Raw genomic sequence first — 12,673 nt, 5'->3', positions numbered from 1 at the left:
TTATTTAAAATGGTGCAACTTTGGTAATTTGTTCATTAGAGTTTGATATTAGATTTGGAATGAAAACAGCAAAGTTAGGAAAGTATTCCTGACATTTCCATTCTTACTACTATTCAAATGATTACTGTGCAGATGAAAAATTGTAAAGAAGATAGGGTTTCTAGGATAAAACTATTTCTATTTTCATACTTAGTGTCAGAATTTCATGATTTAATACCCAGAGAAGACATGTGACTACAAATCTACTTCACCAGCTACTTTTAAATAATACATATGAAAATGTCAGAACCAGTGAAAATAGTTTACTTTTTCATTATATGCTGATAATATTCATCCTTCTTATTCTTTTCACATAAGTTAGAGAATATTCAGAATATGAATAAAAGGCAATTGGCTAAAACTCATCCCATGTAATTTGAATTTTTTATTGATACGGTTTGTGTGCCTCATATAAGCATCTCCTTTTTTGATCTTAAATACTGAATATTCTCCTGAGAATTCTTCAAATATCCCTTCAAGTAGAGTAGATTTACATTGTTTTTCTGTGGAGGTCATAAAGACATTGCATTTTGAGGTCTACAGCAGAGGAAAAAAACACAACCTCTATCCAATTTAAGCCAGTTATTGATTTTGAATTTAAGTACTTAACTTTAAAATTTACTATATCCACACATTCTTGGGACATCCACTTGATATCTATATATGTATATCCACTTGATATCTATATATGTATTTGCTCTCTAAATCCATACAGTCTTTGCCTTACAGTTTTTTACTTCTCCTTTCTCATTTCTACTTTTAACAATGCATTTATTTTTGGTTCCATTCCATCATGACCTTGATATCTTGTACCTAGTTCTATCTTCTATATCTAGAAGAAATGAACTAAGTGGGTTCGGGATGCTTTCACTATCATTTTTCTTTCCCACATATACCTTCCTAAAACAGGAATGTGATAGAAAGAAAAAAAAAAGAAAGAAAAGTAGGCAAAAAGCAGCCAAAGAGAGTTATTTTTCCAACCCTTTTGTGTACTTACTCAGCAGACATAGTTCCATCTGTTACAGGGTTCTATAATGTTGTGTTCTTTATTATAATTACCCTCATATTTGTAAAAAGTTATCCAATGTGCGTGGGTCTTATTGTTGTTATTGCAGTGAAAACTCTAGAAGGGCAGGCCTCATGTGACATTGTCCATTACTATATGCCTAGAATCTAACACCTGTGCTAAGTAATATTTGTGTGTGTCATATAGTAAAGAAAAAACAAACAATAACAGCAACAAAACACGTAATTCAGACATGTTCCTTGCCCCCAGGGCATTCATATCATCATCTAGGAGAGAAAGAGATATGGAAAAACATTAGAATATGATGCACCAAATGCTGTTTTAGAATATCTGCAATGTGCTATGGCACCAAAGAAGAGGGATTCTGTATATATCCATGGTAGTCAAGAAAAAGTGTGCAAATATAGGGAAGGATGAGTAGAAGTTTATCTGAATGAGATGAAGTTCAACCAGAAAATTGGAGGAAGTGTGAAAATGAGGCTCTCCAGACAATGGGAGGTACAACTAGTGTATATTGCTAGCAGGTCAGGTGTAAGGAGAAGAGGTAGAATCAGAGAAGAAGCCTGTGATAGTTTGAAGAAAGGGATTGCATGACACATTTAGGAATGGAGATTTTATTCTATAGCTCTAGAGCACCAATGAAAAATTTTAAACAAGGAAATGATGTTCCTAGACTTCCAATGTGGAAAGACGACAAGGTATCATGGAGAATGGATCATTTTTATCTGTCATTTACTATTCTGTGATTAAAATGTTGATAATTTTATTTCAAGATAAGATTACTCTTCTTCTATTTCTGTGATTCTCATTAATAGACTCCTTATACTCCTATCAAATTGAAGGTTTTTGATGGGAGACCTTCAAAAGAAAATGCAAAGAGGGAGATAGTAACCAATTTAGCTGTTATCTAACAGGAAGTGTGAAATGGGACCCATGAAAGTGTTTAGTTGCCACATATATTAAATGCTTCATTTGAAATAAATGTATTATAATTATCAAATATAGATTAAAGATCCAGACACAGTTTGGGTTCATAAGAAATGACTGAAGATAACATTGCAAACATGAATGACCAATTATTTAGTAATTAACACTTTCTTTTATTTATGCATGTGTTCATTCAACAAATATGGTGTCCTTACTGTGTCCCAGGTGTTATACCAACAAAGCAGATAAAACCTCTGTCCTTCTGGAATTTATAGCTTGTTAGTATCAATGGGCATTACACAATCACAGAAGTTATTTTTTAGTTACAAACTGAGACAAGTTCAAAGAGAAAATGAACAAGGATGCTATGGTATTGTATAACAACATTATTGACTCAATAAAACATAAAACTGGAAATACAGCAATATAAAATTGAATCTGAAATGTAAATGTAAAATTTGTCCTAGCACTTCTTAAAAACAAATATGGCAGGGAAAGTGTCCTTTGAGGTAATAAAACCCATCTTCTGCTGAGGCAAAGGCTCTAAGAAAATGTGATTTGGTTCCATCTTTATTGGAAGATTTTATCATGGAAAGAATGGTAAAAAGAGATACAGCTCTAAAAGCACCTGAAATTTATTGTGCATTTATGGCACCTTGCACTCATCTCAGCATAGGAAGCAGGGAGCCACTTCATAAAATGTAACGTTGCCAGTAACACTATAATTTAAGAATGGAAGTTGAGGGTTCCAGCAGACACCCTCAGATCTTTTGGGCTAACCAGACTTTTACTTATTAAGGCGCTGACCAAGGGAAACTGCTGGCTGGTGATTAAATGCAAGGACTGTGTAAGAATTTATAAACTTATTTATTGCCCTAACTTATGGTCAATACTAGATGTGTTAGAAATAAGTCTGTTTATGTACTCATTCTACTAAATTTATCAAGAGCCTGGGAAATATCCAGTATCAGAAGTTCTACCCTGAGTTATTTTGGGTATATCATAATTGATATAATCAATTCAATATTTCATTCAAAAAGCATTTGTTGAATGTTTGCTGTGTGATAGGCACCGTGCTAGATGGTGGATGAAATACAGGGAATAAGGAATGGTTGATTACCAATAAGTGACAAGTAGCCTGGCCTTAGGCCAACACTTAAAAGGCTTCAAGTTTTTGGGTATATGCCTTAGAAACACTGATCAGATGAAACTCTTTCAAAGAAGAGGAATAATTCAGGAATGATTAAAGTTCTGTGGGTCAAGTCCTTGGAATAATATATGCTTATTGATTATGGTTTAGTCTCATACCCACAAGACATGTACATAACTATATTACAGAAAGTGAACAATCTCTTGGAGTAATGACCAGCTAGAAGAAATCTAAAATTATGAGTAATTTACTTCATAGAAATATCTTCCCAGACTCAAAAAGAGCAGCTACTAGGATGTTACCTAATTCTGTGTCATTCACAGCACATAATATTATGATGACCTGGATAACTACAAAATATAAAACAAAAGAAATGAAGTCCTCTAGGAAGTGGACAGAAAGGGTTGGTCATTATGAAAAACATCAGTACTTAGTGAGCCCCTCAGAACAGTTAACAAATGTTTGAAAGATTTGAGTGCAATTAGGAAGAATGAAGACTGTGTACTCCCCCCATTTTTTATCAATTTGATATACAAATATATTTAAATAACTCTTATAACTCTTGATCCCCAAAAGTATGTTACAAAGGGACTTGAAAGCCAGGTGTGGAGACATGTCTTAAGGTGAGAAGTGTGATGTGAATATTTATGAGCTGATGTCTCATGAGGCATATAGAGCAATAAATGAAAAAGAGATTACAAAAAAAGAAAATGCAAATGCATGAGCTGTGGTGTTAATGATGTGTAAATTCAAAGACAGGGAGGAAGATTCCTAAGCAGGGACAAGCAAAAGATCTAACAAGGAAAAACATATTTTTGACAGAGTACTGATGAAATAAGAGTAGTAATTATTGGGGTACCTGGGTGGCTCAGATTGTTGAGCATCTGCTTTTAGCTCAGGTCATGATCTCCAGGTCCTGGGATCGAGCCCCACGTTGGGCTCCCTGCTCAGTGGGGAGTCTGCTTCTCCCTCTCCTCCTCACCCCTGCTCATGCTCTCTTTCTCTCTCAAATGAATAAACAAAATCTTAAAAAAAGAGTAGTAATTATTGTTCTCTAAGGCAGTACTTTTCAAGTTGAAGTTAAAACAAAATAATTGAAGGGGACATTAATAGATGTGCAGGAAAAAATTCTTTCCTTAAAAATAGTTTCATCATTTTAAATAAGCTTTTTAGAAACTTTTCCTGTTTTTAATGGGTAGATGGCAGCCTGTGTTTTGCTATTGTATAATGTGAATTTATAGGAGATGTATTTGTTATGGAGTATTCTCCAAGCTTATCTCACCAAGGAATCCTTTAAAAATGAAACATAGGTGTACATTTACCCAAAAAAAAAAAAAAGAAAGAAAAGAAAAGAAAAAGAAATCTGTGGGGGGAAAAATCCAGTTTGGGAAATATTAGTGTAATGAGTTTTAGAATGAGACATTTATAGAAAGCAAAGGTAATCTTGTTTCTGACCTTTGTAATTGATTAAAGCATCAAGAAGCCTGATTTGAAAGTAAAGAAAATTTTGGCTGGTTGGATAGGAGATTGCCAGTATATGGATAATGTGATTTTAGCATATTTCACTAAAGCATGTCAAATATTAGACAGCTTGCTGTGCAACCTTTAAAGAAAAGCTATTTATCAATCAGTTTGCATCCCCAAGAATTACACATAATGCTGACTTCATTTGTTTTATCATTTCTATATTGTCTGAATGTTCTGAAATAGGAGAAGGAAATGTTGGCACATACTCAAAACTGTGAGTTTGTAAAGAAGATGAAAAGGACAATCAAATGAGCAAATCAATAAATTGTGTATCGACTTAGAACCAAGTATACACAATAACATGTGGCTTTCATCCTACAAACAAGAAATTTAGAATGGTAGAAAGGAAGGCAAGGAGGAAGGCTTGGGAAGAGAGGAGGATGAGAAACGGAAAGGAAGGGTTGCAGGGAAGAGAAAAGAAGGAAAAGAATGAAAGGACACAAGAGGAGAGGGCAAGAACAAAAAGAGGAAAGTATGAGAAAGAGAGGAAGAAAGGCAAAGGAATGGAAGAGCCATGAGAGGAAGGGGGAAGGAAGGAAGGAAGGAAGGAAGGAAGGAAGGAAGGAAGGAAGGAAGGAAGGAAGGAAGGAAGGAAGGAAGCTCAATTTACTAAGCCCAGCAAGTACTGGGCTCTGAATTAGCTTTGAAATACTCGATGAGATTTGTATTAATTATTTATAATAATCACAGCTTATTTTCCTAAGGAGATTTTAATCTATCTGTTGGGAGGGATGTTAATGAAATTATAATTTTATGTAAAATTATTTGATCAAAATTTAACATTTAGGGATCTCTAGAGACAGTAATTCTTTTATTGAGGAAATTCTGAATAGGGGCATTTCTAGTTTTTGTTTATGCCCATGCATATACTATTACTATGTATCACTTAAAACTGTCTCTATGGGGCGCCTGGGTGGCTCAGATGGTTAAGCGTCTGCCTTCGGCTCAGGTCATGATCCCGGGGTCCTGGGATCAAGTCCCGCATCGGGCTCCTTGCTCAGCAGGGAGTCTGCTTCTCCCTCTCCCTCTGCCTCTCCCCCTGCTTGTTCTCTCTCTGTCTCTCTTGCAAATGAATAAATAAAATCTTTAAAAAAAAAAAAAAAAACACTGTCTCTATGCCTCCTTGGTGCTCATTTTGAGTCCCAAGTCTTAGGCGTCTGACATATAAGAGGCTTCACTGTATAATAATCATGTTTTGCTTGCTCTTTTCCCCTTCCTTCCTCCCTTCCTTCTTTTTATAAGCTACAACCTTTTCTACCTGGTAAATAGGGTTTTTGGCAACTTGTAAAATAATTTTTTTAAACATAGTAGTCATGTTCTGTCAGTATGAACTATATATTTAAAGAACCAAAGAAAGGGCACCTGGGTGGCTCAGTTGGTTGAGCAACTGCCTTCAGCTCAGGTCATGATCCTGGAGTCCCAGGATCGAGTCCCGCATCGGGCTCCCTGCTCAGCGGGGAGTCTGCTTCTCCCTCGGACCCTCCCCCCTCTCGTCCTCTCTCTTTCTCATTCTCTCTCTCAAATAAATAAATAAAATCTTTAAAAATAAATAGATAAGCAGCCAAAGAAAATCTCATTACGAGTAAGAATATAAAAGAACCAATACTCGGAGATGGATGGCATAGTGAAAATCAAAAGGCTAAATTCAGCTCTAAGAGGTATTTGGCATATCCTGCATTATTTTTTCAAGAAATGATTTATTTGCCAACATTTTAATGTAGAGAATTTTAGACAGACTGTTTCATGTGTTCTCACAAAAAAATAAAATAAAATATCTGGTAACCCTGTGTTGAAATTCTCAAAGTGGAGCTGAAAGTTACCCACTGTGGATGTTGCAATTTTTCAGATATTTTTGTCTAAAGTGTTTCTTCACTCATTTATGGCTATCTGTCCCTTAAGCATTTGAGGATTGACTTTTAGGTACAATAGTATGTGTTAAAATAGACATATTGACAATTTCCTCAGTAGTTCTCTAATCAATCTTAAAGTTCTCTTGCAAAAATACTCATATTCCTTGGAGGCAGCTTCTCTCATTGCCGGCATATGGATTGAGGCTGGGTTGGGGTCTGGGCAAAATGTAAGCTCTATCTATCTAACTAATGACTGTTCACTTCATTAGAGCTAAGCGCATGGCTGTTCTTGTCACAAGGAGGATGAAAGTTACTTTTCTTCTTTGATCTCAGTGTGCCCTTGAGATTTTTCAACGAGATGAAATTTCAGCCCATGTTGGACTTCAACTAGTATCTGTATAGAAATGCTTCCCCAGGAGCATCAAATGATGTACCAAAGAAGTAATAATTTATTGTTGAATTGCTATTTCTTTTAAAAGAATAATTACTTAAACTAAACCAATGACAGAACGACAAGTAAAACATGGCAAGGATTTACTTTCATCAATTATGTTCCCTATATTGTTTTATCTTGTTAAAAACCTCAAAATGAGGTATATTAATTTTGTAGCTTTTATTTAAACCAAATTCCATTTAAACATTACCATATTTATATTGGAAAACAAGTTTGGGGAGGTTTGCTAGCAATGGGAAATTTTTGTGTTTACTGTAAGTGCTAGAAATAGGAAGTTCAGCCAAGCAAGAAATCAAGATGTATCTATCATTTGTTTGAAAAGTGGGTTGCTTCTGTTAGTCTGTTTCTTATTTTGAGAATGTAGGGAAGAATACTGTGTTTGAAGATATTAGAATAAACATCCTCATGCAGTTTAATGGGTATGGTGACTTGGCAATAAAATAATATTCTTTCAGTATTGTTCAGGATGAGAAATAAGCTGACTCAAAATATTACTTAGCTGTATCAAAAATTTTCCACATTTGAAGTCTACTTTTCAAGTCACTCTCACCCCAAATTTTGCTTACAATTGAACTTCCAAAAGAGAAACCACATTTTATATTTGTCACATGTGGCCATTTTCACAAGTACTATCGGCATAAAATTTGCTTCAGCTGCTATATTTCTAATTAAAAAACATATTTGATGAATTGCAATTCTGCTTAAAGAGGATTTTTTTCCTCAATCAAATATTTATTTTACACAGAATATACATGGTTAATGAGAATGATAATTCAAAGTGAGAGTGACCTTGAAGCTGGTGTTAGGTTAGATGCAGTGAATTAATGAAAACTGGGTAGCCCAACAGATGGCCTTAATTTATGGTTTTAAAATACATGTCAGACAGACCAAAAGGACTAGGTTGTTACTCTTACATTATGGCAGGAATGCCTTAGTCAGATATTATGCTCCTCATAATATGAAACATTTGTTGAGATCCTGTTATGTGAAAAAATATTCAGAAGACAGAATTATATAAGAAAATATTGAGATGGTAGATGATAGAGATAAATGATATATATACATAGATAAACATCATCTATTCCAGAGAGTTTATAATCTACATAGGAAAATAAGTCACACTCTGAAAGGCAAATAATAATAATGATAATACTAGGTGACCTAGGCTGAGTGGCCCGTTAGTGATCAAGGTAGAAGGTAGTCTGGGCAAGGCTTATCCACTGAGACCTGAAGTGGCTGAGGGGCAGATTTAAAATTGAATATTTTCATCAGAGGGCATTTGGAAGAGAAGAGCACAGCAAAGAAGCCGAGAAGCAGAAATTCTTCTGTTATCATGAGGATTAATTGTACAATGAAAATAAAATATTTGAGTTCTAAATATAGGCATGGATAATGCTCCTTTTAAGGAAAACTGGAAAAATGTTGTATAGAAGCCATATACCTACACATTTCTTCTGAGTAAGAGTAAGGATTATGTTAAAGAACAGCTCTTCAGCTGGATTAGGTAGACCATCCCTCCAACATTCAACAGGTTATTTACTTCCTATGATTCCCCTTATCTTTCTGCTTTTGGCGTGACTATTCTTTCTAAGAGAATGATGCTAAGTTGGTCTTGTTATATTAAACAAGTAAAAACAAAATATATAACGGTGTCCCTTATGAGGCAGAAAAGTTTCTTGATGAAGTTTTTAATCACTTTTAGCAAAAATAAAGTTTTAGTATAGGCCCCTGTAGGTATATTTAAGTAAAAAAAAAAAAATCACAGGCATTATTGAATACAAACTAAAATTTGAAAATTAGTATTTTTCTGTAAGCAGAAGAACTTATGAATGAGAAGATGCAGAAAAATGGAATGTGCAATATAGTGCTTTAGAAAAGAAGATGAAACTTTAGATACAGGCTATTTCTGGGTGGGAAAAAGAGGTAACACCCATCCTCTGGGTTAGGTGTTGAAAGATGCATGTAATTCGGTGTTATTCTATGCTTTTGGGCAACCAATTAGAAAAGTTATTACTTATCATGTAATAGCTAATACAGATGAATATCTGCCCCCATCAGCATAAATACTAAATTTAATTTATACTGTTGCCTCCACTGGAGAGAACATTTCCCCCCAAAACATAAAATAGTAAATAAACTATCAAAAAAAACCTTACAATGCATTACCATGATTATATTTGAAGGATCCAAGTCTGTACAAGCCTGTTATTTCTGTTACTCAGATTAAATAAAAATTAGAAGTCATTACCTATTACTTGCAACGTATGAGCTACCCCTGAATGCAGCCTGTTGATCATGATTGCCTTAAATTATTGCACTTAATCCTGGGAAACACAATTTTTCCCACAACTTTCCTAAAAATAGAGATTACTGGTTTATCAATGCTCTGTTTCAGTGTGGAGTGATTCCTATATATTAGCTAAATATCCTTGCACTCTATCGATTTCTTTTTTAGGTTTCTACTTCCTTTTTACTTATTTTCCAGTGCTCTGAACTGCCTGCCTTTTAAAAGGCGACGTTTTCTTCCTCAAAAACAACTTTTATTATACCCTTCAAAATCAGAATGGCATTACTTCATGTTGTTACTTAGTTCTCTCATTAAATTTCTATCCTTCATCATTTTCCAGTTGTTTTTCTCTACTGAAAATAAATATTGGCATACCCTGGGGTGTTTGGACAAAGCTCTATCCTCCTCTCATCACGTTAACCCTTAATTATTAAAACTCTGGGTTCCTTGAAAGAGTTAACATACCCTCTCTTTTCTTAGGTTCTCCATATAGAGACAAAATCACCATAGCAATTCTCCAGCTACAAGAGGAGGGCAAGCTGCACATGATGAAGGAGAAATGGTGGAGGGGCAATGGCTGCCCGGAGGAGGAGAGCAAAGAGGCCAGTGCCCTGGGGGTTCAAAATATTGGTGGCATCTTCATTGTTCTGGCAGCCGGCTTGGTGCTCTCAGTTTTTGTGGCAGTGGGAGAGTTTTTATACAAATCCAAAAAAAACGCTCAATTGGAAAAGGTAAATGTCACTTTTTTACGATTCAAAGCAATTGCTGTTATACTACAACAAATTCTTTTTGATCTTTCCAAGCAAGGGTAATGCTTAGAACACTGACCGCTAATTGTCCTCTGCCATTCATTCTCTAACGGAGATTCACAAAAAGAATCAGGATCACCTTTGTGCTTTTTAAGTTACATGAAACTGTTTAAATTAAAGCCAGCTTCAGAACAAGTGACTATTTCTCCTGTTATTGAAGCCTGAGACAAAGAGACACTTTTGCGCTTGAAGTTCATTGCAGTTAGTTTAATGGAGAAATGCAATTAAGGAAGGAAGCAAATATCGGAAATTGTAATATGAAGGAAGAAATACTTCTCTATAGATAAAATAGGTTTTAAAATACAATCCTGAAGAACGGTTAGAGGGTAGATGAAATTTTTATTTGAAGATTTTTAGTCCGATAAATTTCTAATTGAAAAGAAGTCTTAACTTGCATGGTGGAAATTACAGTTAATTTTCTAAATTAGTGAATGTGTGAAAATATTGTCATTCCTTTCATGCCATTTAATGCTATTCTTAGTAAGTCCTTTATTCCTTTGCACCAGAGTCTTTAGAAGAATATATATAAACCTCAAAAATATTGAGACTATAGCTTTTTTCCCGAGATTTTAATACATTTAGTCTTTGGTACAATTGTCTTTATATTACATTCTTGAAAAATTTGTGAATCTCATTCAAATATATATTTCTGGTGCTATAATTTCCTCGGTTCTATAAATATGAAGAATATTTATAGAAAAATCTCTCTTTCAGATGGTACATGACCCTTTTTGTATGTAAATTTATAGCTCTGAACATGAACTACTGCTTTACAAGTTTTAAGTCTTCTGGCACCTCATTTACTTTTTGTTTATAAACATCTCTTTTGTTTTTAACTTAAAAAAAAGTTTTTTAGGGCTTAACCTTTAGACCCTGTGTCACAGTGAGATTGTATTTTCTTTCATATTTAAGAGGTTTATGAACTTTTACTGGTAAACATGAGGAGCAAAATATGAAATTAAAGGTAATATCATACATTAATAGAAGGTAAATACATTTTGCTAATATTCTTTGAACACTGACATCTGTAAAACTATTTTTGAAAAACAAAAACATTTTTCCTCTGTCTTTGGTAATTTTTGTTGCAATTACTTCTCCTTTCTGAAACCAAAATTTTGGATACAGCATTTCTATATTTTTACTTGACTGTAGTATTTAACACTTAGAAATAATGTTTTTATAAGTAAGTATTTTGATAGTCTCCTTTGGTCCTTGAGTAAAATAACCAATTCGAAAGTTTGAAAAATTTAGAAAATCATATGATTTATTTCTCCACAACATTCAGGATGGCTGTATCTGCTGACTTGGCTAAATCAAATATTTGTTTCACTAGTGTGACCTACGAATAAGTCTCAATAACATAACATTTTTATGTCATGATCCTTTGTGTAATGTCAAAATCAGTTTTGAAATCAAATCCAAAGAACAAATCAAAGACAAAAGAACATTAGCTCATCAATGTCCGTTTTTACTATAACTTGGCAATAAATGTGTCCTTTGGTTAGGTAATACTTAAAATGAGTCCAAAAATTACAGAAGGAATCTGGGGCTTTCTAATTGGAACCTCAAATCTCCATATGCAATGATTATCTTTCAGTTATAGCTCAGTGTTAAAATAAAACCAATGAATTAACCTCCTGATATATGTGGTATTCTATTGCGCTTCTCTGTCCTAGCCATATGATTTGCCTAGGCCATGTCTTAAGGCACAGTTAGTCTATAAGCATTCTGTTAAAAAAACAAAACTAAAAAACCCCAAAACAAAGAACGTAGGGATTTAATTCTCTAAAATAACCTTCTTCATACTTACTATAAAAAACTAGCTTAGTTGAAATTCAGCTTTCTTGAATTTCTGTGGACCTGTATGACCTTCTAAAACAATTAGGAAAAGGAAATTAATGTACCTTTTTTGACTGAAGCAGATGAAACAAAAGAGACAACTGTGTTAATATTACATGAGGATTATTAGTCACATTCCCCAGTGCTTTCACACTCTGTCTCCACATAACTTTCATAATGAAATCCAAATTCCCTAGCCTAGCAGACGAGGCACTTCAGGACCTGTCCCTGTCTACCATTATAGTTCGATTTTTTGTTTCTCCCCAATTTGCTCCTTTTCTCCAGTCAAACTAAATTACTTTAAATTTTCCAATGTCATCCAGTTTTTCAAATTTTCTTCCACTTGACTTGAGCAAATCTTGACCATTTTTCTACCTGACAAACTCCCACTAGTCATTTTAGACTAGTGTCATTCAAGACTAGGTATCAACTTGTCCAGAAAGCTTTCCCTAATCAATAGAGGTAATGGTTGTGAGTACAGGACACAGCTGTTTCCACAAGGTAGTGTTAGGTTTTCATTTCCTATTCCGGTGGAAAAAAATATGATGTGCATATCTTACTTTATATTTACTTTGGTGATTTCAGGTACTGCCATCATTCCAAAAACATTTTCTACCCCTTTGAGAAAGTTGGGAAGGTTTTTTGCCCATTTTAAACTACATCCATCATTATGTCTAGATACCTTTTCTCTGTGAAGCCTATGCACATCTCCATTCTCCCTTAGCACATTATTTTATTCATATTTGTTGGTTTCTCTTTGTGGT

The 12,673-nt window shown here is 34.3% G+C and overlaps 1 protein-coding gene across 3 annotated transcripts in view; it reads left to right on the top strand.

The window, feature by feature from the left end:
* GRIK2 (glutamate ionotropic receptor kainate type subunit 2) overlaps nt 1-12,673 on the top strand; it is a 672,482-nt gene that overhangs the window by 649,843 nt on the left and 9,966 nt on the right. For all 3 annotated transcript variants that reach the window (XM_028104281.2, XM_088024271.1, XM_028104282.2), the window contains exon 15: nt 9,742-9,992. In XM_028104281.2, the coding sequence (XP_027960082.1) occupies nt 9,742-9,992 (251 nt within the window). The remainder of the gene's footprint in view (nt 1-9,741; nt 9,993-12,673) is intronic.

The sequence above is a fragment of the Eumetopias jubatus genome, unplaced genomic scaffold (genome assembly GCF_037043125.1).
Source record: "Eumetopias jubatus isolate StellerSeaLion01/CBP00866 unplaced genomic scaffold, mEumJub1_p1.0 scaffold_6, whole genome shotgun sequence".
Taxonomy (NCBI): domain Eukaryota; kingdom Metazoa; phylum Chordata; class Mammalia; order Carnivora; family Otariidae; genus Eumetopias; species Eumetopias jubatus.
Note: the sequence above shows the minus strand (reverse complement) of the source record. Positions and strands in the feature narration are given on the sequence as shown.